This window comes from Micropterus dolomieu, linkage group LG08 (genome assembly GCF_021292245.1).
Source record: "Micropterus dolomieu isolate WLL.071019.BEF.003 ecotype Adirondacks linkage group LG08, ASM2129224v1, whole genome shotgun sequence".
In the NCBI taxonomy this organism is placed as follows: domain Eukaryota; kingdom Metazoa; phylum Chordata; class Actinopteri; order Centrarchiformes; family Centrarchidae; genus Micropterus; species Micropterus dolomieu.
The window spans coordinates 14,391,884-14,419,710 of record NC_060157.1 but is presented as its reverse complement, the minus strand read 5'-3'; the positions used below and the strand labels follow the sequence as shown (position 1 = coordinate 14,419,710).

At 42.5% G+C, this 27,827-nt stretch overlaps 1 protein-coding gene across 6 annotated transcripts in view; it reads left to right on the top strand.

Moving 5' to 3' along the window:
• Positions 1 to 27,827, top strand: part of znf512b (zinc finger protein 512B) — a 40,870-nt gene that overhangs the window by 8,257 nt on the left and 4,786 nt on the right. For 2 of the 6 annotated variants that reach the window (XM_046055828.1, XM_046055827.1), the window contains 13 exons: positions 15,841 to 15,920; positions 16,077 to 16,205; positions 16,484 to 16,659; positions 16,764 to 17,047; positions 17,141 to 17,212; positions 18,051 to 18,182; positions 19,352 to 19,479; positions 20,753 to 20,845; positions 24,030 to 24,128; positions 24,666 to 24,911; positions 25,057 to 25,398; positions 26,570 to 26,671; positions 26,871 to 26,933. In XM_046055828.1, coding sequence (XP_045911784.1) covers positions 15,841 to 15,920; positions 16,077 to 16,205; positions 16,484 to 16,659; positions 16,764 to 17,047; positions 17,141 to 17,212; positions 18,051 to 18,182; positions 19,352 to 19,479; positions 20,753 to 20,845; positions 24,030 to 24,128; positions 24,666 to 24,911; positions 25,057 to 25,398; positions 26,570 to 26,671; positions 26,871 to 26,933 — 1,946 coding nt within the window. Of the gene's footprint in view, positions 1 to 12,430; positions 12,529 to 15,840; positions 15,921 to 16,076; positions 16,206 to 16,483; positions 16,660 to 16,763; positions 17,048 to 17,140; positions 17,213 to 18,050; positions 18,183 to 19,351; positions 19,480 to 20,752; positions 20,846 to 24,029; positions 24,129 to 24,665; positions 24,912 to 25,056; positions 25,399 to 26,569; positions 26,672 to 26,870; positions 26,934 to 27,827 lie in introns of those variants that run through there. The other 4 variants (XM_046055831.1, XM_046055830.1, XM_046055832.1 and 1 more) reach the window with 4 other exon arrangements.

The following is a 27,827-nucleotide window of genomic DNA, read 5'->3' as shown; positions in this document are numbered from 1 at the left end:
TAAAAGAGATTTCACATGACTTTTAATCAAGAATGTACAGATTTTTACATGTACATTCCTCCCACGGGCAGTTCAAAACCAGAATATCTCATAGATCTAGATGCTAGCTGGAGCTCACGTTTCTCACTGAACAACAGAAAGTAGGAAAGTGGTAGCTCTGTAAGAGGAAATGAAAGAGAAGAGGAGGCATTACAGCTGTTCATTTGTGTGTTTAATATAAAATTGGTTAAGACTACACTTCATCACTTCAAGCTACACTTTTTATAAAATCTTTTCTAAAAATTAGGCACTTTAATTTAGTTTACTTAAATTTAGAATTTATTATTTGAATAGTTATTATTTATTATCCTTCCAGTTTGATGTGAAAACTGACTGAAATATTATTTGATTTGACAGTCCGTTGTTGACTAAAAACATGTGTTGATACAACTATAGGTTATAGTACTGAATGATAACGCAAGTTCATCGTTTTGATGTTCCGGACCTTTGCTTCAGGAAATTTTCTCTAACTAGACCTCTTTGAATCTAATTGAATACCCCTGCCCTACATATATCTCTTCACTTTCTAAGTATGGAAGATTATTCTAAGCTGTCCTGGAAATTACCTGGTCTGAATATGGAAGTTATTGGTGGTCCCTGTATGTTCATAGTCATGGATGGCAGCTGCAAAAATTATGGCGAAGATCTCCAACTCAGTTAGCCAGTGCTGAGAGAGAGAGAGAGAGTTTTTTTTTACTTGTTAAACTGAACTTTACTAAAACTTCACTTATTCACAGACATTAAAACATTCAAAAAGTCAAAGAATCAAACTGTTGACAAGACAAAATAAAAATAAACCCATAAAATTACCTAAAAACACGACTAAAACTGACTTCTTAACTTACCACTGGACAAATGACATAACACCACTGACGTACAAACACATCCAAGCTGTTCCTTAGCTTATGAAACTCTGTCTTTTACCAGCGAGGTAAACACAGGGACTAATTCTGCACACTGCTTTCCTTTTAACTGGTTCTCTTTGGTCATGTATATGGGCAGTTTGACTACATCTACAATGAAATTTAACAGTTGCCACTTAGTTGCATTAGTTTTCCTGTAACCTGCTCCCAAAATTAAAGCAGTGTTAGACCACACTTCACTAAAGGAAGTAAACAACACACCAAAAAGTTCCCCAGTCTGCTGCAGTCTAAAAAACAATGAAAGATGGTTTCCACCAGCCCACAGAAAGGACAGCCATCAGAAACCGAGAGATTAATCACAGAGATCAAAGAGTTCACTGCAACAGCCCCATGTAATATTCTCTGCTGTGAGTCACCTGTTTGCTTTTTTAAAGGAAGTTTATGGCTCTCCAAGCCAGCTTCACAGCATTACTGACCCCAAATTTCTCCTCCCCACCGTGTCCTTCAACTTGTTTTTACAGAACACTTTAAGATAATACCTGTAAATCATTTTACCAGTCACAGTATGCAGATCTGAGTCTTTTCTCTGACGGATGTCAACTGGTAACAAATTTACTCTGGAAAGAGGTCCTCTTATCTGCTTCTGTTAGTTCTATTTCGTATAGGCTTCGCCCTCTAAGGCCATCACTATTGGATTTACCCGTGTGCGTGCCTGCGCGGCATTGATAAATTTTGTCTACGCCCACCCACAGCATGGGCCTCTCCTACGTCCGCACCTTATATGTATGTGTATATATATATATACACAACGGTGAGACCCAGCCTTCGACTTCCATTTTTCTTTAGCACTGAGCTGTCTAAAGAGCAGAAGATTTGTCTAAAGAGCAACAGACTTTCCAGCCGGAAAACAAGAAGAACGATGTCTTTCAGCAAGCCGGCCAGAATGGGGCGAGACGCCGCTACAGCCGGACGGGTGTGCGGCGTCAGCCACGCGGGCTACATCGTGCTGGGTGATCTCCGTCCCCACTGTGAGGCGTGCCTTGGACCGGAGCACGCCGGCCAAGCGCTCACTCTCGGTTCGTACTGCCCATTCTGCGCTTTTCTCCCCCCCGAAGAGTGGCGACGCCGGGCGGACAGCTTTGCCGTTCAGGACGAGGAGGTGTGGCAGTCCACCCGCTCTCTGGATGAAGCCCTCGATCTGCTGTTGACGGTAGTTAGATGGCTCCACTCTTCCCATTCACGGGTCTCCGAGCAGCTCCGAGCTTCCCCGGTTCCGACATCCGATGACGCCGGCCTCGATGTTACTAGGTTGCCGCAGCAAGGCAAGCTAACAGATAGCTAACATGACGCTCACATGCGGTCTGCATGGATCAGCCGACCAGGAGACCCTGCGTGCCCACGTAACTCCACATTAGCTGCGGCTAATGACATCTAGCAACTGGATTGCTTGCTTCTGGCTGTCCTTCGTCACTCAGAGCAGGCGACTGGTAAGCTGTGGGTCGGGACTGTGTGTTTTATGTTTTTGCTCCTTTGTGGAAGTTGTTGAAAAGACGCTGTCTGTGCCTGCCTCAGCCGAATCAGCCACACCAAGCACACATTTTCCACACTGTGTGCCAGGTGGCTAACCAGCAGGTCGAGCTCAAAGCAACAAGCAGTACACTCTCTGTTCACGGTCAGAGGTCCCCTCACACACCCCTCCTCACAGAAATTGTATGAGCCACACAAGAGCAGACGCTTCGTGTGGACAGAACACTCTTCACTAACACGGTCCTTCTGTGTGTCCAGGGGTACCCCCTTGTTTACAGATGGCAGGCTGTGTCATAAGAGGCCACGAAAGCGGACATTACGCTTTGTGTGGACAGTGTACAAACACATTCAACCCTGTGTGTGGTGTTGTCCTATTGCAGACGCAGCTCCCTACGCTGTCCCCTGGCCTCCTGCCCAGCCGTGGGTGGCCTGCTCATGGTCTAACTCCACTGTGCAACCACGGCGTTCCAGGAGGTGCCAGTGACATTTTGGGGGTAATTGTGTGTTCACTGTTCATATTCTGGCTGCACTTTCTCTGATGAGACAAATGTGAGCATGTTCTGGCCTGCTGCTGCCTCAGCTGAGCCAGCGGCCCCCGTTACACACATTTCACCCACACTGTACGGACCGGCTGCAGCTGACTGGACAGCCTTCATGCAGCCTGGTTCCGATGTCACAAGCAGTTCTTTTTCCATGTCGCCAACCTCCCCTCACTGGGGGAGCGGCAGGGTTTTGTCCCGTCCCCTTAGGGGCGGCCCCCTATGGGTTGCGGATGGGTGTCCCCCACCCGCGACAGCGACAAGGGCAGCAGAGTGGCCTCACGTCATGGCCACCAGGGCACCTCATGAGCAGGTCTGACCACTTACAGAGTCATACTCTAAGTGGCTCTTTTCCTGTTCTATAGACAGGTGGATGAACAGCCTGGTCCGCCATGGTCAAGTCGTCTGACACTTCACCCCTCTGCTGCAGAACGAGCATTTGCTGGTCCGCACCGACAACAAGGCTGCAGCAGCCTACATAACCGCCAGGGCAGGATGTACCATGAATTTGCTTAATAACCCAGAGTTAACTCTGAGTAGGTTGAACTCCCTTCGTAGTACAGGCCAATTGTCCACTTGATAAAATGCTAATTTGCCATGTTTACCTCCATTGACTTCTGCTAAGACGATTAGCGACCGAAATGTCCGCTAGCTATGATACTAATTTTACTATGTAAAATCCTAATTGAGTATGCTGAAAGTTTTAGCAATTGAAATAATGGATGTGCATATTGTTGTATTATGAGACTTATGTTTTTTTGTTTGGTGCACTATAGGCCAGTTTTACTAAAGGTCTGCATGAGTAAAAATATGTGCAAACGTGATATCACCAGCAAATTAACACGTAAGCTGATCTACGAATGGTGTGCACACAGAATGACGTCTTTCAAAAGTGCAAGATAGTACCCGTTGTTCATTTAGTACTTTTGCCTTAATGAATATGTAATTTGGGGCGTTTCTATTTTATTGTGCAAAGTAATGGAAGGGTAACATGAAATACGCAATGTGATCTAACAAGCCTAAACGCAATTTCATGTGAGTGCAACAGCATCTATATTTAATACGTTTGAAAGGAAGGTGCAAACCGCCAAGTGTTGCGCAGAGATGACTGCTGTTATTGTTGCCAGAAGGAGACACAGCTGTAGTGAAAGTTGTGTGGCGCTGTGGAGAGCCCCCAGCTGCAGTGCATGGATCATGCGTAAAATTCATCCAGCCAGAGGGAACGATCACCAACTGTTCACAGCGCGCCGGTGTAATAGCGAAACAACCCATTATAGCTATCGGAGAGGGAATGGGGCGTACAGGGCCAGGGAAGGGAGATAGCAGAGCGACCGGGCACAGTGCGGATGGTCAGTGATCGTTCCCTCTGGCTGGATGAAGCACAATCTGCTGGCATTTCCTCGCGTCTTGGTCATCCTAGCATACTGTATCTGTTTCTGCTAGGGTTTCCTAAAGCAGTTGATTGTTTTAATTAGAGCCTCATTTCATATCTAGGTTTGTCATGCAGGCTTTCGTTAATGTAAAGTCTCCCTTTTTAAGCTAAGATAACTCTGATGACATCACTATTACATCATATGGGCTATTTTCTCAAACCCCTCCAGAAAACAACGAAGGCAGGACGGAAGAGGCAGAGATCAATGGTCCTGCCTGACCGGGTTGGCAGTAGCTCAGTCTGTGGGGGATTTGGGAACAGGAAGTTACCCAATTTGAGTCTAGCATGGACCAGTCATATGGAGGAATTTTGCATGTGTTATCATCATTGATCATTAATACTGTATATTATTGTGTAACCAATAAAGGTGATTACAAAAAGATGAAATTGCCTCTTTACTGAAAGCAGAGACGGTTTCTGTTGAAGCTTATGGATTGGTAGCCAGTGGTGCTACCAGTGGGGGGGCCAGGGGGGGCCACAGCCACCCTAAGAAAATGGGTGGCCACCCTAGTGGCCCCACCTGGCAAGGAGCATATGCATAAAATGCTATATGCTGTATATATTATGTAACCCCTTGGTTTGAGTTAAAAAATGAATAGCAACATACAAGTGTTCTCATATTAGGCTCTGTCACTTTAAGAGGGTAACCTCTGACCCTCAGGTGTGACAGACTATGATGTTTATTTTAGGAGAGGCCTCCGATTCGTCCATGTAGATAGCAATCACGTTTCTAAAATTGTGACTGGTTTAGGGGCGGGACTAACAGGCAGAGCAGATCAGAGTACACCGGTGTACACCGGTGTGCCGAATGTGTGTGTTTTCTGTGGAGGTAGCGACAAGCTGCAGAAGAAAGGAAGTGTAATTTAATAAATGTACAGAGACAGTTAGTAGCATGGCTAGTTTATAATAAGTCTGTCACACTGCTACACAGTTTTGTGTATTGTACTGTGTGTGAGAGCTAATAGTCTGCAGATAGCAACAGGTTAGTACCATCACTAACAGCAAGCTAACGTCTTAGGAACAATGGAGCCCCTGAAAGCGCAGTGTGTCACCGGCTGTTAACGTTATGCTTCGAGGGAGACCGTCCTGTGCCTGTTTTCATCTTCATCTTTCTGAAAGGATTGCAAAACATGAGAACAGCGGGAATCATCCGGATGATGCTGTGAAACTGGGCTCAATGTTACTTGGAAGGGTAAACAACGCTGCCCAACAGGCGCTCGATTGAGCAGCACAACAAACAATACGGGGGCCACAACGAGCCGTCGGATTGTCAGAAAAACTTCAGAGTCATCCAGAAGTTTGGCCAGAGGAAAAACCATCATTCCGCCTTTCTCCTCACGTGAGGCCTCAGTTGTGGTGAGTGAAAGCATCTTTTATCATCCTGAATATGCTGCTGGTCCCTGCATGGGCAAATTGTTGTGCTGGATCGGTTGAGATTAGGCTACGGATTACGGTTGTTGTCATATAGCCACTTTCACAGTGCCTTATTATTCGGGATTATTAGGCCAATTTTCTGGCTCGCTGCACTGTATGAAAGGTACGGAATGGGAATGGGATATATATTGGCATCTTTTCAGTTTTGATTGCGGGATCTCTGTGGAAAGCGGCTATAGAAAGGGTCTGGATCCCTAAAACTTGTCTGTGCGGGTCGTTGTTGACTTCAGTGGTGTTTAGCTCACTGCTGTTTGCTTATGGCCCTGTAGGCTCATTTGTTCTGAGCTTGGTTGTGTTGGCTTAAATATTGAATTTTTAATTTAGGTTTATGACAGTGGTACTGACACTTGTATCAATGCACTCCCCTGTCTCTCTCTCTTTCTCTCTCATGTTAAGTATTTTGTGGAGCCATGCTGTTTGTTGCAAGAGAGAGTATTGTTGTTTTACTGGTATCTATGTTTTGAAATGGTCGGTGCGCCACCATTTTTATATATAAATATGACAATGGTCAAATCGGTGGTTAAAAAGTGGAATATTTCAAGAATAACTATCCTATTTGTTTGTAACAAGAATAACACCAAACTTGTGAAATAGTATGGTAAATAAATAATTACACAACTTTATACAGACACATATCGTATATTTCAATTTGAATTGTTAGAAAAATTAAAAGAAAAATATTTATTTTTATTTTTATTTGTAATCTTAAGTAGACTTTTGTTTTGTTCCTCCCCGTCAATGCACTCCTACAAATAAAAGCTGTATTTGTCTTTTTTAAAGAAAAGGTCAACTAGCCTATTTAAAGAACAATTAATTGCCTAACACATACAGATAACACATTAAACAGGATTTTATGGTGTAGCATGTCTACTTATGAGGATTAATACAAATTATGAATTTTAATATTCAGAGAATATTAATTCATACAGCTCTCGTTTCGCGGGGCACCACCGGAGATTTAATTCACCCAGAGTCTCCGGACCTCTGAGTAGCGTTTTAATAATTATACAATTATCCACTAGTGATCAGTTAGTTAATAATCGCTCAATTATCCTAAATCAATCAGTCAGTCTCATCACGAAGGGGTAAATTCTCGTGACAGGGACTTGGAGTTAAGCAATACACACACAAAATTCCTGTGATTACTGTGAAATTTATTAACTAACTAAGGGTGAATATAAATGTGGTTAAATATTCATCAAAGAAATAAACAATGGCTATACAATGAGAATGTGGAGTTCTATTTTGGGGAGAATTTGAGCTAATGAACGCAAGCTATGAGTTTTAAGAGTTTACAACTATTGGACATCACTGATCACAGAATGCCTTGGTTTGGTCTTATTGCTTGTCGTTTCTCCCAGCCAAGTTGATGAGAGATACACGAATGGCATCAGATTATGAACAGGTAAATACAGAGTGACATTTATACATTAAACGGCATTTCAGAACGATGGCATGTAATACTTATTTTGTCCACTTTGGGGAGCTCTGGTTACATGAAGATAGCTTTGATTATTCCTTTTAACAATCTTTTGCTCAGGAGCTGGGGAATTTAGTTATTTAACATTAAATTCGAGCTGGAAAATTAAACGAGTATAGGATGACATTTCTTTATCATATCCTTTCTAAAGGAAGTGTCAGAAAGTGTTAGTGGGAACAAAGCATTGGTTACAACATAAAATGAGGCAATGTCAGGGATCCTTGCTGAAAATTAAAACACTGCAAAAACTTATTTAGATTCTTTTCAACAACAACTTGGTAACATAACTATTAACCTAAGAGGCAAACGCCACTACTAACTTAGCAAGGATTATTATTTAAACAGAACAAAACACAGTTTATAATGAAACCTTTGTTGTTTTAAGGCAGAGGTTGTGTTCCCCTTTCGCATTCCTGGCTTATCACATTTGCAGATCGGCTAAAGAGAGAAGGGAGTGGTGTTTTATGGCTCAGCCATTCTGTGGGAAAAGGAATCAGAACAGGTGGTACTTTTGATGTCCGGAGGTGACCTGTGGAGGGAGAGGGGTTGGACAACCCCCCTTTGCTGTCCTGCTAAGTGTCTCCAGTGACACCTTTATGGCGAGAGGGGTTCACTAAGGCTCTTTGAATACACAGTTCTTAAGCGATGTATGTCTGATTGAGTCTTTGCAGATCCTTACCAAACCCCAGGCGATGTCTCTAGTTTTTGCATGTCAAAAGGCCAACTCCAATGGAATGTTAACTGAACTGGTTTTAGTCTATGGACATTACACAATTTTAACTGTAAAATAAGAAACCAAAGTAATTCAGTCTGTGATTCCTTAACTCATATTTTTATGTAGTATGTATGTACGAGTCTATATACTGCATAATTGAATTCCTGAAATTCAGTTATGGCTTTTGGTTTAGTGTGCTGCCCCATCTGGCCACCCCTAGGAAAATCTTCTGGGGGTGCCGGTAGCATATTGTGCCACTCTCTCTCGTTAAAAGTGAACCTAGCTCATACAGCAGTCGATCTCTCTCTCTCACTCTCTCTCTCTCTACAGTCAATTTAAACAAATAAAAATCCAGCCTCTCCTCCAAACAAGATGTGCTTCCTTAAATAGAATTAAGATTTCACTGTTCTAAATGAAAGGATGCATTGGTCTACACAATCCACAGCACAAAATAAACATGATGGATATTATGTTTAATTTTGGCTCGATGTGCCACAAACTGTGGGTAAATAAAAGCTAACATTGAAAATGTTTTAGAAAAGATGATCAACCAGATCCACCAGCTATCTTCCACAGCATGATGTCAGTCATTTCTCCTTTAGCGAGGCTAACAGCTGGAACAGTTTTAACTTCTGTAAGTAAAAGGCCCAGCCAACATTACTTTGGCCCATCCAAAATTAAAATCCTGGCGCTGTGCCGGCCTACAGAGCTACAGTCGACGTTCAACTGTTTTTGCAGGGTGAGTAGGACTGAGGGATTATGATAGCATGATTTTTGTATTACTCAGGGTAACCAAAATTATTGTGTTTTCTTATATTGATCTCTGATGTATTTTATAGGTAGAAGTTTATACAGTGAGGAAAGTATTTGAACACCCTGCTATTTTCCAAGTTCTCCCACTTAGAAATCATGGAGGGGTCTGAAATTGTCATCGTAGGTGCATGTCCACTGTGAGAGACATAATCTAAAAAAAAAAATCCAGAAATCACAATGTATGATTTTTTAACTATTTATTTGTATGATACAGCTGCACATAAGTATTTGAACACCTGTCTATCAGCTAGAATTCTGACTCTCAAAGACCTGTTAGTCTGCCTTCAAAATGTCCACCTCCACTCCACTTATTATCCTAAATTAGATGCACCTGTTTGAGGTCGTTAGCTGCATAAAGACACCTGTCCACCCCATACAATCAGTAAGAATCCAACTACTAACATGGCCAAGACCAAAGAGCTGTCCAAAGACACTAGAGACAAAGTTGTACACCTCCACAAGGCTGGAAAGGGCTACGGGGAAATTGCCAAGCAGCTTGGTGAAAAAAGGTCCACTGTTGGAGCAATCATTAGAAAATGGAAGAAGCTAAACATGACTCAATCTCCCTCGGACTGGGGCTCCATGCAAGATCTCACCTTGTGGGGTCTCAATGAGCCTAAGAAAGGTGAGAAATCAGCCCAGAACTACACGGGAGGAGCTGGTCAATGACCTGAAAAGAGCTGGGACCACCGTTTCCAAGGTTACTGTTGGTAATACACTAAGACGTCATGGTTTGAAATCATGCATGGCACGGAAGGTTCCCCTGCTTAAACCAGCACATGTCAAGGCCCGTCTTAAGTTTGCCAATGACCATTTGGATGATCCAGAGGAGTCATGGGAGAAAGTCATGTGGTCAGATGAGACCAAAATAGAACTTTTTGGTTATAATTCCACTACTGTTTGGAGGAAGAAGAATGATGAGTACCATCCCAAGAACACCATCCCTACTGTGAAGCATGGGGGTGGTAGCATCATGCTTTGGGGGTGTTTTTCTGCACATGGGACAGGGCGACTGCACTGTATTAAGGAGAGGATGACCGGGGCCATGTATTGCGAGATTTTGGGGAACAACCGCCTTCCCTCAGTTAGAGCATTGAAGATGGGTCGAGGCTGGGTCTTCCAACATGACAATGACCCGAAGCACACAGCCAGGATAACCAAGGAGTGGCTCTGTAAGAAGCATATCAAGGTTCTGGCGTGGCCTAGCCAGTCTCCAGACCTAAACCCAATAGAGAATCTTTGGAGGGAGCTCAAACTCCGTGTTTCTCAGCAACAGGCCAGAAACCTGACTGATCTAGAGAAGATCTGTGTGGAGGAGTGGGCCAAAATCCCTCCTGCAGTGTGTGCAAACCTGGTGAAAAACTACAGGAAACGTTTGACCTCTGTAATTGTAAACAAAGGCTACTGTACCAAATATTAACATTGATTTTCTGAGTTGTTCAAATACTTATTTGCAGCTGTATCATACAAATAAATAGTTAAAAAATCATACATTGTGATTTCTGGATTTTTCTTTTTTAGATTATGTCTCTCACAGTGGACATGCACCTACGATGACAATTTCAGACCCCTCCATGATTTCTAAGTGGGAGAACTTGCAAAATAGTAGGGTGTTCAAATACTTATTTTCCTCACTGTATATTGTTACAATCAATCTTTAATTTTGTGATCCTGATTCGATGGTCTACTCTGTACACACTATATATATTGCATCACTATCCGTCCTGAAAGAGGGATTTCCTTATCAGAATCAAGGGTCTTCAGCTCAAGCATGTCCTGTACTGTTAAGCCCCATCAGGCAGTTTTATGATGTTGGGCTGTATATATAAAATTGACTTTGCATGAGGTAGTACCCATAAATCACTTGTCCTGTTTTCTCATTTGAGAAAAAAAAACCTGAACAAAAAGGGAGAAATTTGTATTTTATATCTTTTGGTTTCATGATGGTGTCCCCTAGTTTTGCATTAATTCAACAGAGTACCATTAGTTATCTTTCTACATAGATGGAGACCAACAGCCAATCAAATCTTGCATAAAGCAGCAACTACTGGGTTCTATCATAGGCAGAGCTGATGATTACACTGAGACAGACATCAGCTTGCTGCACTTTACAAGAGCCACAGACTTTGAATGATGTAAGCGTTCCTTCTCAACTAACATACAAACATTCAAAACTCATCTTGTCTTGCACATTAGCTTGTTGAACGAGGGACCAAACAAACATTCACCTGTGAAAAGTGTTCTGCTAACATCAGTCTGTAGGCTAAATAGCTAATTAGCTGCTCAGATTCAGCCATAGGGTGCATAAAAGAAGTGGACGTCACAGTAGCCACCTATTGGTATGTGGACAAATTTTTTGAAGCCTCGAGTGTGGCATATTGGTCATCACCATTTTGTTGTTTTGGGAACAGAGGTGACCATATTTGGGTGAAGCCGGGGATGGATACAGATTGCTATGACAGGTTGCCTTGGTAGCGACACAAGGTAGCCATGCCCTAAAGCATAGCCTGCTTTATCGTCCATTTTACTGTAAATGAGACCATAATTTACTAAATACACATCATGCTCTATCGAAGAAGACTTGAAACCGGCGACTGAGACTCATTAGGAAAGTGATTACTGAGGGTAATAAATCAAGTGAGAAGTAGGGTCATTTCGTCATAGACTTCTGAACAATCTGACGTCTTTTTGTAACCAGTGCAGTCGCCCCATGCTGGCCATCAGAAAGAAATCCCGGTTTAAGGCACTTCCTCATTGGCTTCCCTTTTCAGACCAGTAGGTTCCCGCTTGGCTGCAGCACATTTAACAGCATATAAATGTACCTGCAGCTGTCCGACAGATGATGGTGTGGTCCTTACTCTTCCATACCACTAACAACACGCGGACAGTGTGTTGTTAGTGACATGTAGACTACAGACCAAGTTTACCTTGTCTCTCGTACCCTTTGGCGTAACACTGGCACTTTGGCAGCCTGCCAGCTGCTGTCAATCAAACACAGACACCGACACGCCCCTCCAGCTGGCAGAGACAAAAAGGAGCATTTCTGATATTAAGATCTTTTTTTGTTCCTTTTGATAATAATAAATGATTAACAATACATTTAAAAAAAACATGTCAACATTATTTTTTTTACTACAAAATGGGTGACTAAATGTGATTTCAGTTAGACTTTAAATGAGGAAATAGATGAAAAAGCATCTTCATACCTAGGACATCTGTTGTCTATTGTGTCTCAAGTTGAATCCATTCTGTCATTATCTAACTCACAGAACCACTAAATACAATCCACCCATTCTCTTGCAGAGTGATTTCTTTTTAATATTAATAATTAATAAGTGCAATGGGAAATAAATTACGTTACTGTGTTTTGACAAAATAATTTAATTAAATATGATAACAAATGTGTGTGGAGATTAGCATAAATACACAGTTATACAGAAAGACTGAGAGAAAGAGAGAGAGAGAAGGCAGGAAGAGAGCGAGAGAGAGAGAAAGAAAGGAAAAAACAAAGACAGAGAGTCAGAGTGAGAGCCAGACTCACTGAGAGTCTGGTTTTCTTTCAGTTAGTCAGTGTCCGGGTAGCAAGACTGTTCTGGTGCTGCTCCACCTCTCTTCTTCGTCTTCTTACTCACTGTCTGGAATCAGGCCTGACTGGGAGGGAATTATGGGGACGTCTCCGAAGAGAGGTGCGTATAGGATGGGATGATTTGTACTTTGTGTGCATGTGTGTAAAAGAAGGGAGGGAATTAGAGTACGGAATGAAAAATAACATGTAGGAAAACAGAAAGTAGGAGGAGGTGTGCGTGTGTGTGTGTGTGTGTGTGTGTGTGTGGGCTGTGTGTGTGTGTGTGTGGGCTGTGTGTGTGTGTGTGCGTGTGAAAGTGGCAAAGAGCTGGCGTGTCACTAAGCAGAGAATGTGTGAGAGGGAAAAGTTGTGAAGAAGTAAAAGTGAGAAAACGATGGATAAACAGTGGTCGAAAAATAGTAAAAAGTACAAACAGAAATGACAGTAAGGTCCTGTGGTTGCATTCACTGTAACCCAGGATCGCTTACACATTAGTGTGTCAGTGTTTGTTTTTCCCTGCTCTGTGTCCAGGTGTATCAATTTCTCCATCTATTGTCTGTTGAGATTGAGGCAGTAGTGATACTATGTCGTCTTTCCACCAAGTTGTGTCGGTAGTGAGTGGTGTTTCTATTTGTGTGTGTTGTCTTTCTAAAGTACAGTATGTCTAAACCCTACTGTGCAGACACAGACAAAGGCTCCTGTGTGACTGTTTGTCGAGGAAAACAAATGACTGTTCTTGTGCGTGCGCCTGTTTGTGGGCAATGTGTGCGCCCTTGCACTCAGGGGGGGCCGTTGCAGGCGTAGCTAGGAGAACTCAGAGGTTATTTGAGATCATTAGGCAGCTGCCAGCACTCCTGGGTCCTGACTCTTCTCCTCTCGCCTCTTCTACTCTCTTTTCTTCTGTCAGGCTTAACCAGTGTGGAGCAACAGTTGCAGACAGCTGGGAGCGAGTCATACTCTGACATTAGTTGAACAGCTGTTTTATCCCCATGGCCTGTGCCTGAGAACCGGGGCTTTAGATTTGACACAATGGGCCTGCTTTGTTTCATTCCAAGACAATGGTTGTGATTGCTGGAACGTTTGAGCGCTAGAGTGTGCTACTCATACTCAAACAAGCAAAGCAAAGTAAAAGATGCTGAACACATTTTAATGTGTTTGCATATTTCACCCCAGGAAAGACAAGTCTGCTGTTTGTATAGTTCACTTTTACAGTAAGTTAGCACCTGTGCTGCTCTGGCTTGTGTGTGTTTTTTTGCATTGTAGACTTCTATATGTGGGCCTAATTGTTCTGCTTGCTGGAAAGAGGCCTCTGATAGTGGTAACTAAGACAAGTGGGTCTTATTCCCATAGCAACAAGAACAAATCTTTCCCAAGAGTAGAATACATTAATTATGCCTTTCTTTTACAGGACCTTTATTTTCTAAGACAGGAATTAGAATGCATGCTCAATTTCCTCTTCGGCGTAAGAGCTGTACCGCCGACTGCATCACCTCTCCAGCTGCTACCCAGACAGCTAATAGAGAAATGCTCTGTCGCCGGGAGAATATTAATACACTCATATCTATGCACACACATTACACTCACACACACTGGTAATGGTTTTGTGTGCTTGTTTGCATGTATCAGTGTGCGCTTTTATGCGTGTGTTTACACCTTGTGTCAGGAACTGTTCACAGCAATGCTGTGCTACTTCTCATTCAATCTTATTCAGCCTCGCCTTATTTTCTTCCTAGCTTATTATTGCGAGTCTGAAGTAAAAGATTACATATAATCCGTCAGCCCGCGTTTGTGTCTGTGCTTGAGTGAGAAGCAAAAATAAGACAAATGAGGGGAAAAGAGAAAGTTGATACTGTGTAATGAAACACAAAATGAAATGAGAAGGGGCGGTCATGATAGGTTAGGCCTGTAGTGTGTTTTTATATACATCACCATCACTGACATAGAGAGATGTTTTTTTTGGGTTGAACGAAACATGATGACTGTCTGTCTGGTTTTTGTGTGAGCAACGATGGCAGGGAGTTCATTTATCTGATGAAAAATCCTCCAACCATTTTTATAATCCTGGTAGGCACACAGAGTGCTCTGATCCCGCCACAAATGGGATGTGCTAGGCACGTGCACATCCTGTCGCTGTTTGTCAATACGTTTGCGGGAGAAGAAAGCGGTTGGCGGTGTCATGTTCCTCAGCGTGGGGAAGTGGAACAGGCTCAAAAGAAAGTCAATGCAAGACCACTGCTGCATCCCACTTCACAATAAAGGACTATCATCTCTGCTTCAAGTAGTTTCCTTTGACATTTTCTAGATCTGATATGACTGAATAGGCTCTAGCGGCACCTCTGTCTCCTGCTCGGCTTGTTTCTGCTGCCGCTCTCCGGTCTTGCCAGATCAATGCAGGGGAGTTGAGAGCACATGTAAAGATATATATCATTCTGAAGAGCGGAGTACAGCCTCAGCTCCTACCTGCAGCACTGTCATTCAGTATTCTGCTTGGTCAGAGGAAGATGCCATCCGCCTCTGCAATTCTCTCTTCTCTCCCTCAGCATCCTCTGCTCTCCCCCCTTTGTTACCATATGCATAAACTCATCCTCAGCTCTCTCCATTTTCCCTACCTCTCTCAAGTAACACTCTGTAGAAGAAATAAAGTACAGTGCGGAGGTCTAATTGTAGCAGAGACAAGAGAAGTAATGAGCTGTCTGTCCTGTGAAGTTCAAGTGGAGAAAGATCGGGAAGGGTGTGGGGGAAGGGAAAAGGAAAGGAAAGTGAGGAAGCTAGACACGGGGTGAGAGAAAAGAGGAAAAGCGGCAGCAGCATGAGAGTTGGGGGGAGGAAAGAGAGAGGGAGCTGAGGCAGTTGCTCTGCTGTGTGCTGTGTCAGAGGTTCACACTGGCATTAGCGATTTATAGCTGATCTATTTGGCTCACCAGAAGGCCTTTACCGAGTGTGCCCTCTTTCTCTGTCTCTCTCTCTCTCTCTCTCTCACGCACACACACCCATTCACACATGCACTCTCTCTTCCTCTTTCTCTGACAATCCCTTACTTCTCACTATTCAAACCCACCACCATAGCTGTATGTGTGTGTACATCCATATCTAAATCTATATTTATTTCTATGTATATATATTCATTTACGCCCTATGTGCTCATGTCCTTGTTTAGTTGGAATATGTGATAGGATTCAGGGATTTTGGAGATTTAAAAGGGTATTTAACTAAAGTTGGATATTTGTGGAGCTTTGTGAACATATCTAGAAGTGCTAAGTCAAAGGCGACTTTAGAGTCGTGCTTTAGATCAAGAACATGCCAGGTATCAAGGTGTCTAGTCTTCGGGATTGTAACGTTACCCCCTTGCAATTAAAACGTTCTATTCTGTCAATGTGAAGCACTGGCAGTAATCTGTTCAAACTCAGAAATGGTTTTCTCTCTCGTTCGCCAGGTCCGGTGTGTGATGAGCCAGCAGAGGGGAAGAGGAAAGGTCGTCCTAAAGCAGAAGTGCAGGAACTGAGAAGCATCCCTGTGAGTATCTCTCTTTGATCTGAGTGTGTGTTTGAAGTGGGCTTCGTTTTTTCCCTGCATCGGGTAGGCAGCTCCTCATGAATATGCACAATATACAGTAAAGTATAGCCATAATCCTTGCTTGTATTGAACTCTCTCTTCCTCACCCCTGAGCAGGCCCATATGATAGTACAATGGAAGGAAGAGTTTAAGCGCCGCTCCAGGGTTAAGTGTCCGTGTTCAGGCTGCTGGTTAGAGTTTCCCAGCATCTATGGCGTCAAGTACCACTATCAACGCTGCCAGGGGGTGAGTCGCTAACCTCTGTTCTTTCCTGCTATTTCTACCTTGTGCGTCAGAGTAGACTTTAACAGTGGATCACAGTAAAGACCATAGCAGTCTGTAATAAATTACCTGTAAAGTAAAATCAGAAACTGTATAATGCTCACACCCCAAATATTTAGTGATTGTTGGGCTGTTTCAATAATCTGTGATTAGTCAAGTGAAGGGATTAAGTAACAGCTACCCACTGCCATTTTATTTCTCTCACTCAAAAACCCCTCTCCTCATGTCTGTTTTTGTAACAGGCCACCGTAGCTGAGAAGCTGAGTCACGCCTGTCCCTACTGTGAGGCAGTGTTTGCAACAAAGGTGCGCCTGCAGAAGCACAAGCTGTGGAACCATCCAGACAGGGTTAGTATGGAGCCCAAGGACGAGCAGCCTAAGCTTCAAAAGACCCCTGTCAAGTCCAACACCAAGAAAAGGTGACTGGAGCTCAAATTCCCACCCACATGATGTTGTTAGTAATATACAGTGATATCATAATGCTGACTGCCCAAAATTGTCCTCCCTCTCTCTTTGAATTCAGGCCTATGGAGAACAGTCCCCCCTCTCCAGTGTTCTTCAAAGTGAAAAAGACCCACGAGGTGTCCACGCCGTCTCAGAACGGGGAGCTGGCCCACCAGAGGAGCGAGAAGAAACAGCACAGCCACAGTCAGCCTTCGCAGCAGATTCACCAGTCCCAGCCAGTCCAGCCTCAGTCCCAGCAGTCACAGTCTCAGAGCACGTCGTCCGACGCGGGGGGCAGTGAAAGTGAGGGGGGAAGCCTTCCCCCTTCTTTCCCTGACGAAGACCCAGAGCGAATGAGGCACAGTAAGATTACAGCATATCCTTTGTAATGGACCAAAGATTCTCATTATATGCTTGCACTGTATCTGTTTGACCGTTACTTGCTCCGTGTGCCAGGACGGAAGCAGAAAACACCTAAGAAATTCACTGGAGAGCAGCCTTCTATATCTGGAACATTTGGATTGAAAGGTAACTACCGAAATTGCGCTCACTTCACCTTGTTGTGGACAGTACACTTATTGTTTTGTGTTTTCTTATGAACTCTTGCCCTTAATAATCACACAACCGTGTGGAGTAATCTCATGTCGGTGCGATGATAACGAGTGAATAAATTAATAAAAAGAGATTGTTACCATGTGCTGGCTGATTCATTGTTGATTACTGACAATACAGCTGGCCACATGTTCCCTCTGGTGATTCACTAAATAATGGAAAACATAGGAGAACCTATGAAGATAGGTGTGAGGATTGTGCTTGGTGGGTTCGTTCACAAGAACTTCACTAAATCTTCTGATTGGCAATGTGAGTGATTGTGAATGCTCCTTACTGCTGCTAATCAATGGTACTGTTTTTTTAACAGTACTAACTGTAGAGGTGTTTCATATCCGGCTAAATGAGTCAGCCAGCACACACCACGTACACACAGCTTTTCCAGTCTTCACTCACTTTCTGTCTCATTCATATGCTCAAAATGGTCAGTGACTCATACAGCATATACACGGCTGTAAACCACTTATCGTCTTCTATCAAAATATTCATCCACAGTTTGCAGTACTCACTGCTCTCTCTTGCTCTCTTAACAGTCCGCCTGTCACTGATTCAGTATATCTCAAAACAACCTCCTTCTCTTATTTTGTACCTCTTTTTCTTTTTTATATCCAGTATCAACTTTCTTCTCTTTCTCTTGTTCAGCATTGTCCTCCATCTGTCCCTCTCTGCTTGTATCTCTCACTTTACCCTGAATACTTTCAGTGGGAGTATTAATTACTACCATGACTGTGTCTTTGTTTGAATGTGTGTGTTATAGGAATGACTAAGGTAGAGGAGAAGCTGAAGGCGGGCCGTGCAAAGAGATCAGAGGGGAGTGGGTTCAGTGAGGAGCCCCAGAGAAGAGCTCCAAGTCAGTCTACTAAGAAAGACCCAGCCACAACAAGCTCTGGTGAACACCTAGATACATTTTTTAGATGAGTCGATTTGCCCATAAGTTGAAAGGCTCTAGAGCTTAGTATCATTCTCATGTACCAGTGGTACCAGTGCAAATATGACGCTTGATTTAACAAGACTGTGAATCTGATAAAGCATTTAGCACCAACAAAGTACCTGAAGCACCTGTTGCTTTTTTGGTTGATGCCCAACCTTTTAAGTTCTGATGGGCCAATGAGAACATTCAGAGGTCTCTGATGTGATGAGAACTGGCTTTTAAAGTATAATTCAAAATGACATGTGCCCTGGTCTAGTTCATGGTTCAAATGCTGACACGCAAAAGAATTAAGATTACGACAAAAAATATGAATAAATATTTTGTCAAATTATTATTTTTTTTTGTTAAATATAGATATACAGTGACCTGGTTGTGATTACAAAATAAGCCAAATAAAAAATAAATCAAGAACGTGTGCTTAGGCTTCAGTCACACACTCACTACACATCATCACTTGATAACACGAACCCCACCAAAGCTCGTTACAATGGAGGTCAAACATAATTAACGAGTCCAGGAGTTATGCAAAAAAACCAAAACACATTCTGAACTTATTTCATGTTTATTGAAATAAACATGAAATAAGTTCAGAAATTAATTCAAGCAAACTAAAAAATCTGATGGCCTGGTCAAAACAAACAAAAGAAAGGGAAGCCCTTCAGACCAGCCCACAAAGGGTCGTAGGATCTGGAGGCTTCCCCTCTACCCTAAACCAATCCCTAACTAAACAAACAGAAATAAAGCCACGACAACTAAACTACCAGTCCCATCAGAAATATAAGAAAAGAACAACAATCAAAAGGAATACAAATCAGCAGCAGTCTCTGTGGTCTGCTGCTGCCATGGCTGGATGGTGGACAAGAGAGAGCGCCAAGCGCCCAGCCCCCTCTTATGCGTTTCTCCCCTCGTCACCCAGACCTGAAACACCTGAGGGAAAAATCACCATCATCTAGAGTTGTACATCATGACCGGGGGGGGGGGAACAGGGAGAATGTAACACGAGCATAAAATTAAACTGTAACACAAGGAAAGTACACAAATGGAAATGTTATGCCCATAAGGACACCATACCAGTAATGTTTAATGGGCTAACTGACAGAGTGATACTGTTTCCACATGTTTCTAAGGTGCTGTTCCTGATACCCAATGGCAGCGAGCGATCTCAGAGCGAGGCGAAGTGGTGTGTCCCACCTGCTCCATTGTCACCAGGAAAACAATCCACGGCCTCAAGAAACACATGGAGATTTGCCAGAAGGTCAGTGGGCAATACAGCTGTCCATCAGACTGGGAGCAGGGTGGGTGTGTGCTGTCACAACCTGTATTAGAGCTTTCTGTGTAACCAGAAAAAAATGTTTTCCTGTCAGACTATTTAACACCATTCCAAGACAAACCCCTCCGTACGAGCTTACTTTCACTGAATTTGCATCTGGTGGAGCCCGACTGCTGAAAAGTTGAGTAAGACACGACTGTCCTTAATAATAAGCATCATGAATCAGTTCAGTTGGAAAGAAGTCTCGCATCTGTGCTGTTCTCGATTAAATCAGGATCCTGTGTAACACGTGACACTATGCAATGAACGTGATGTGTTGCTGTAATCTGAATGGATCTAGATTTACGGAAGCCAATTTGACAGCATAATCCATCAGTGATATCCGTGTATAACTTTACCAAAAAACGGTTTACATATTGACCAAAACTTTTGTGAACCACAATTGTTATCAAACTTTTTGTCTGAGTAGGAAATAAAGCTCTGTAAACCCAGAGCTGTAATTTCCACATTGGATGATAACTTTGACTGCAGCGTTATTGCACCCATTGTGCAGAGTCTAGGGAGCCTTTACAGTAATGATATTGATTGTAAGGCTGTAGAAATCACATCAGGCAGTATCTCAGTACAGTGATCTCAACCAGTTTTCTCATGTAATATCCATTACTCATCTGCTCTCATATGAAAGCTAATATCAGTTGAAATGAATCAAAGGGAAGGACACTGTACATTTCTGCAGCTTGTTTGCATTGTGGTCAGTATTAATAAACGAGGTAGGGGTAAAGCGCTGAAAACATTACATTGAGCTTTTACCCAGGACAAACCAGCTGGAGGGGTGCCGTAGCCTTTAGGCCCTCAGAGAGACGTGTTCCTACTTCCATTTTTATGGCTCCTTGGCCCAGTGGCCCGTGTGACTCCATTAACGTGACAGTCCGCCGTTAAACAGTGACAGAATCACCACATTACTGCTGGGTCACTCGTCATCTGAACACCTCTGTCTCCAAATCAATACTGAGTCGAGGAGAGAAATCTACGAAAAGGAACAGTGTGTGTTAAATTGTTTTTTTCCGGTTCCCAAAGTTGCTTGAGTTGCCCTTTGTCCTCTATGTTGACCGAAATTGCGCACTCATAACAAACTCTATTAGGTTACAGATGAAATGTTGCTATATCGTTTGATCCAATAAAGAGTGTAGCCAGCAAGGGTGGGTTTCTTTTCATAGAAATGTTATTTGTTCCTCTGCTTTGCCTTCAAACCCTGCAGCTGCAGGATGCCCTGAAGTGCCAGCAGTGCCACAAACAGTTCAGGTCAAAGGCCGGCCTCAACTACCACACCATGGCTGAGCACACCACCAAGGTACATTCAAATGCACCTAAAAGCTTGTTTTGACTGATCTTTGCCCCCTAATCCATCACTCAGTAGTCCAGACGAGGATGCTTTTGAGAGCTAATGTTTCACCGCTGTCACACTGACCCACTAAATAGGGCAGTTAGTTAATAAACACCACACCAAAGCACTACACCCATTCTGGAGGTGGTCAGACTTGCACTTGTGCATGGAAATCCGCCGTAAGCTTCTGCTTGTCAGCTTTCACTGTGTTTAGTGAGGGGTTTCCTGCATGTAGATATTTAACCTATATGCATGCATGCATCCAGAGTCAAAAAACGCATTTCTTTCCCATTAGCTATACAACATTTTATCTGTTGCATATTCATTGGAAGCTTTTGGGCCCTTGCTCTTGTTTTTTTGTTGTTGTAAACAATCATACATTTGAAATGGTAATTTGTATTCTTGTCTCACATGTCTTTCTGTAGCTGTCTTAGCTCTGACAGCAGAGAGCTTCATTAAGATACTATCATGACTCCTGCATTAGAGCAATGATACTGCTATGAGGTTTGCTGAATAATTCAGCACTGCCTGTTTCAAAAAGTATCATGAAAGATTTATGAATGTACGTGCCTCAAATGTTGTGGCATGCGGCATGTGTTCCAATATATGTGGACATGCATTTATATGTGCGTGAGGGCCTTTGGGTGTGCATGTCTGTCAGTTTAATAGTAATGATCGATGACTGTGCCATCTGTGTCAGCCGAGTTAAACTGTTTTATACCGTCATTTGTCTTCAGTCTGGACCTGTTGTTCCCTTGACCTTATTGGCGCCATTCCAGTCCAGCAGAGCAAAAGACAGCGCCGTGTGTGCGTGTTGAAACTAAAATGCTCAAAGCTTTCACCAGGTAGTCTTCCTCAGCAAACTACTGAACTTTCCTCCAATATTTTTTCAGATTAAATCATTTAAACTTTTGTGACAGGCTGAAAGCCTGTTAGTGTGCTGCTGGCTGCAATTGTGCTTCAGACTCAAGTAGCTGCTGATAAAAGAAGACATACCCTTAACCGCTGTAGTATTTAGGTAAAAATTACTTCGGCATTGAGGATATTTTATATGTATTTACACATAATGTAGGGGAGAGCTGGAATGATTGAAACACTTTTCAGATATACGTCATTTTCAAAGATAACGTTACAGACAGAAATAATTTGTTGTTGTGATCAACAACTCAATGTGTGTTCTATCAGTACCAGGTGCTATCATGTAACGACTTCAGTACAATTTGACTTTGAACGCAAGGTGTACATTGTGCGGGACAGATAAAACACAGGGGTGGGACGGAAGAAACACAACGATATACATTTAAATTCTTTGTTTTTCTGGTTTTATATAAAATGCTTGACAGTGTCCTTCTTAATATGTAATTGCAAACATATTATGTCCTTTTTCTTAATAAAAATATATTAAATATAACTTTAAGAACATCAGTTAATGCACATTTGGATTACATCTCGGCTGCCCTTTTTATGGTCATCTGCAGCCTGTTTTCCTGATCCACTGTAAAGACCCTATGATCAGTATCCTGGTGGTCTAGCCTGCAGCCTAGTGAACTCTGCCCCCCTCCTGCAATATCTAAATAGGGTAGAATGGCTACGTGTGGGGACGATTGAAATAGGTGTTTCATTAGTCCCGACAGTGACTCCTGACTTTTAAACTTCACTAGCTTCTAAACTGTAAAACATTGACATTTAAAACTTCAGGATGTGTTAAAGTGCTAACTAATCTGTCGTGTGATGATGACCACAGCACATGAAACAGTAAACACAACTTGTCATTCAAAAAAAAATGAATTTATTTCCGTGATTGAAAACAGCTTCTTCCATAAAACTCTGTGAAAGTATGATGTTTCCCCCTGATTTTTCCTGTTCTGGTCAGTACTGTGTACTGTATGTAGTTTGGGATATCAGACTTGCATGGCCTCGGAGAAAATCGCTGTGTTTCATTCGTACCGCATTTCAATTGCAGTGTCATTCAAATGTATCTAGAAGACACTTCTTTTGAGTCTTTGACAGAGGAAAATAGTTTTGTCTTGGTATAAAAGCTTATCCTAGGTGTTTTTTGTGGCCACAGTACACAGCAAGTGGCGACAGGATTGGTCATTTGATGACATATTTACATAGGTGCTGTTCGTGTAAATGCACTAAATATTTCCTGTGTTCCAATAAGTTGGTACATTATCTCTAAATAGGCACAAAGAATTTACTGATTCATTCACTCCTTTTGTTAATAGCTTTATCCCTGTTAATGTAGCTGCTTGTAATACCATTTGCGTTGAAGCCTTATTGGTTTTTCTTTCATTTCTATGTGAAGCAATTGTGCTTGAGTCTTGTAAGCTGAGCTATGAAGATGGATTTTATATGACTCGATTTGGGTGTTTGCGCTAACCCTGAGACCAGTGTGTTGTCAGTACGGTCACGTGGCGCAGCCTCAGTGCAGTGTGGGAAAACACAGAGGGCTGACAGAAGGACAGGGGTCACCCACTGAGTTTGACCTTGATGTTGCTGTTGCTGCTGTGATACTGCCGCCATTCTCTCACTCTCTTTCTCCAGTGCTTGCTCTTTCGCGCTCTCTCTGTCTCTGATAGAGGCATGAGGAATACATGCTGATGTAGTTTCATGCCTCCCCCCGCTCCCCCAGTGTAAATCAATGGCTGAGCTGGTGTCTGTTCTCTTGCCTGCAGACTTGAGCATGACTTACTCAAAGTAGTGAAGCACTCTGTCAGTGTCTCATCTCCTTCTTACCTTTCCAGAAAGCTAAGGTTGTGTCTCAGGCATCTCAGTTCTTTCTGTTTGTGTTAACACATGAGAAAACATAAGAAGTTCGCTCCACTGGGATGCCTCAGTAAGTCCAGACTCTCTCCAGTCCCCTGCACTTCTCTTCTTTCTTCTCCCTGGCAGCCTGGCCATCTGTTGTTCTGGTTTTGGCTGGGGTTTGGCACCAGCCAACACTCGAGTGAAAACACTAGTTTGACAGTTGTCATAAACATGCCTTGAGTAACAGCCTCACCATGAAACCATTTAATGATCCTGGCACAGTGTGAACACCAGTGATGGAAAACACATTTTTATCAACATTTTTTTTGTTTAGTCAGGAGGGAGGGTGAGGTGTTGTGGTGGGACACGCTTATGCGACGTTGTGTTTGATCTCCCTCAGCCCTCGGGGAGCGAAGGCCAGACGGGCGACAAGCACAAGGAGAGAGAAAGGCTGCGCAGAGTGCTCAAACAGATGGGACGAATCAAATGTCCTAGTGAGGTATGCTCTCGCCCTTTCTTCCTGTGTCCCTTTCTCTCATTCTTTACTACTCTTGCTTTTCTTGTGTCCTGCATTTCCATTTGTCCATCTTCTCTGTCTTTCACGTCACATTTTCCTCTCTCCTCATCTGCCAGTTTCGATTTTGTTTCTCCTTTTTCCTCAGGCTCCTCTCTTTTTGTGTCTGCCTCCTTTTACCTCTCCCCCCTCCTTTTTCCTTTATGCCTTGTTCTTGACATGTTGCCCAAAACCACATCAACACTCTGCTTCCCATTACTCACACTAGAGCGCAAAAGGCAGTGAGAGAAAGGGCTGCAAAAAATAGACTCTCTACTGTGACATGTCCTCACACTGAAAAATGAGCAGTCTTTTTAACAGTAACCACGAAATATTGACCAACTGCAGTAATATTGTTCCATTAAACCTACACTGCGTTCCGCTTGCCCAGTTTCCTGCTTAATGTGTGTTTTCATTCTGTCTCATTTCTGTCACTGGCCTTACACAATCACACAATCATTACGTGTGGACACACATACACAGGGCTGTTCAGCCCACTTTTCCAGTCTGATGGGCTACCAGTACCACCAGAAACGTTGTGGCAGCGAGTTCTCTGACGATGAGAAGCCTGTGTTTCTGTGTCAGCACTGTGGAAAAACCTACCGCTCCAAGGCTGGCAGAGACTACCATGTGCGTACCGAACACTCCCCGACTATCACCACCACCACCACCTCCAACAACAACAAGGACAATATCACTGACACAAACAACAACACCGGCAAAGAGAGGGTAAGATGATCTTCTTAGGAGGACAGTAATTATAGGAGACAGGCCTTTTTCTGTGTCTTGCTGCTCAGGGGCATTTTTTACTAGCTTTGACTGTAATAAGTTTACCAACATTTCCACTCAAATAAGTGTCTTTCTGTTCCTCCAGGTGGTCTCAGAAGAGTCTCAATCAGTTGGCAGGAAGGAGCCAAGCCAGCCTGAGAAGAAGGATCGGCAGGAGAAATCCCCGTCCGGCCAGCCTAAGGAGATGGAGAGAGAAACCAGGGACAAAGACAGGGAAAAGGAAAAGGACAGGGAGCGAGACAAAGAAAAAGCAGCACAGAATGTGAGCCAGGGGGATGACTTTGAACGAACCCCCAGTGGCAGAGTGAGGCGCCGGTCAGCTCAGGTGGCAGTGTTCCACCTGCAGGAGATAGCAGAAGATGAGCTGGCCAAAGACTGGGGCACCAAGCGCCGCATCAAGGATGACCTAGTGCCTGACAGCAAGAGGGTGAGGACAGAGAGTGGATGTGTTAAGTACACACAAATCCACATTCCATGCAGACATCAACATAGTAGAAATAAACATACAGGCAGCATTGCGTATTGCAAGAAGACATCGCCACCTAAAGAACAATCAACACACACAGAAGTGCAAACGAGATTACACACTGACATTCACCAAAGCCAGACACCAAGAGTAAACAGATGAAAATATATCCCAGTCTATCTTTTTTATAAACATACTTATATATACATACTGGACCACTACCAGGGATACTGATTTTTTTGTTTATACTGCTAATTTTATTGCTTTATCTTTTTATTTATTTTAATTACTTTTAATTACTATTGCTCCCTTAATTTCTTATTCATTTTAATTCTTTAAAAACTGAGGCTAAACTGAGGCTTTTTGAAGACCCTTTTCTCTCTCTCTCTCTCTCTCTCTCTCTCTCTATATATATATATTTATATATATATATCTCACCTGTCTTTCACCGGTCTTGTGCAGAGTTTTGCATGCATTCTGTGCTGCCAACGACTGCATGCACGTCACAGTTCCTCACGGGTCTATTTCAAGTAGCCGGCTATTTAAAAACGATAAAGTATTCTTTGTGTGGTTCATCAACGGTGATAAATTATCTAAAAGTTCCGCGAAGTGCGGACAACTCGGCACAACACCAGTGAAGCTGGAGCTCCAGCTCTTCAGCAAGTGTTCCTCTTCCGCCACTACACCCTACACACATGCGCACTGATGAACCAATGTTAGGGTTACAATTTTGGATTTATTTACTCAAAAACACTACTTACTTACTTTAAAAACATTCATTGAAAGTTTTATTCTTTTCACATGATTATTAACAGAATTAAATGTTGAAATGTATATTATAATAGGCAGTATATTAACATATTGGGAGAAAACTGGTAGTTCTATGTAAAATCAGACGTTGTGCACCCCCATATCGCCAAAATGGCATGATCCTTGTTTCACTGTGAAGCTTCGACTGTGAGATTGACGGTCGAATCAGGCTCCGCCCATCGAAGCATCGAGGTCAGCCCTAAAATGGACAATAACAAAATAACAGAAAAACAACACAATAAAACCCAAGATCATGACACGCTGAAATACGAAATGAAATACGCTCTATAAATAAATTTGCCTTGCCTTGTCTTTTATATAGCTAAACTACACCCGTCCTGGCCTCCCCAACTTCAGCCCAGAGCTACTAGAGACCTGGAAGAACCAAGTCAAGGAGAAGGGCTTCATCTGCTGCACCAATGAAGTAGGAACATTGACTGGATTCATGTGTCACCATTTATAGAAAATTACTTTCCATATTTGAACAAAACATTGATTCAGTCTTAATTTGCCTTAATGTTGAGGACTAGGTTTATAATGATATAGATGATGATAAAGATATTTATTTCACAGCAATATGAATTAAGTTTGTTCACTCCCTGTTAATTTCTCTTTTGTCTCAGAACTGTGAAGCTGTCTATTCCAGTGTGTCAGGACTAAAAGCCCACCTGGCCAACTGCAGCCAGGTACCTGCAGCAAACCAACCAAACCAGATTACATTTGTCTCTGTAGACCCTAGAGCAAAAACAAGAATACACACACACACACACACACACACAAACGGGATTTCAGATTCATTCGTTATCTTAAAGCCAGGTCTGGGTTGTTTACGGTCACATTATAACTTTTAATCATAACTCTGAAAAACAATGCAATACAATACAGCACAACTATAAACATGTCCAGTAAATAAGACAATTCAAAATTCAGCGACATGTCATTTGGAGGTAAACTGAAAGTAAAATCCTAAAGAAAAAGTATTGCAACATGTGTTTTATCCAAAAACGTTATTTATAAGAGTCATAAAGGAAGTTTCAGACATGGCTAACTGGGTTTGAAAACAATTAGGAAAATATGTTTATTGTACACGGGACAGCAATGCAACCTAATATTTGAGAAAAATGTTATCAACACAAATGCATATATTAGTTTCAAACTACTGGTGTTGACTCTTACTTACAGACTGTAATCTGGTGCGTAAAAGGTGACATGCTGTGATGATGATGATGGATGCAGATTCACCAAGCATGTATTGCTATAGAGAGTGTTTTGAGCTGAAGAAGATGTACACAAATATATACATATATATATATATATATATATATATATATATATATATATATTAGGGGTGTAACGGTACACAAAAATCACGGTTCGGTTTTGAAGTCACGGTTCAGTTTATTTTCAGTATATTAAGGGAAAAAGATGCAAACATTAAATTGTTGCTTGTTTATTATGAGCTTTTGTAAACATTAAACTTAGTTTACATTTTTTTAAACAAACTTTCAAATTACACATAATAAATTATATAAAATAAAAAAGAATAAGAAATAAAATACTGTTGCAAACTACTACCAAAA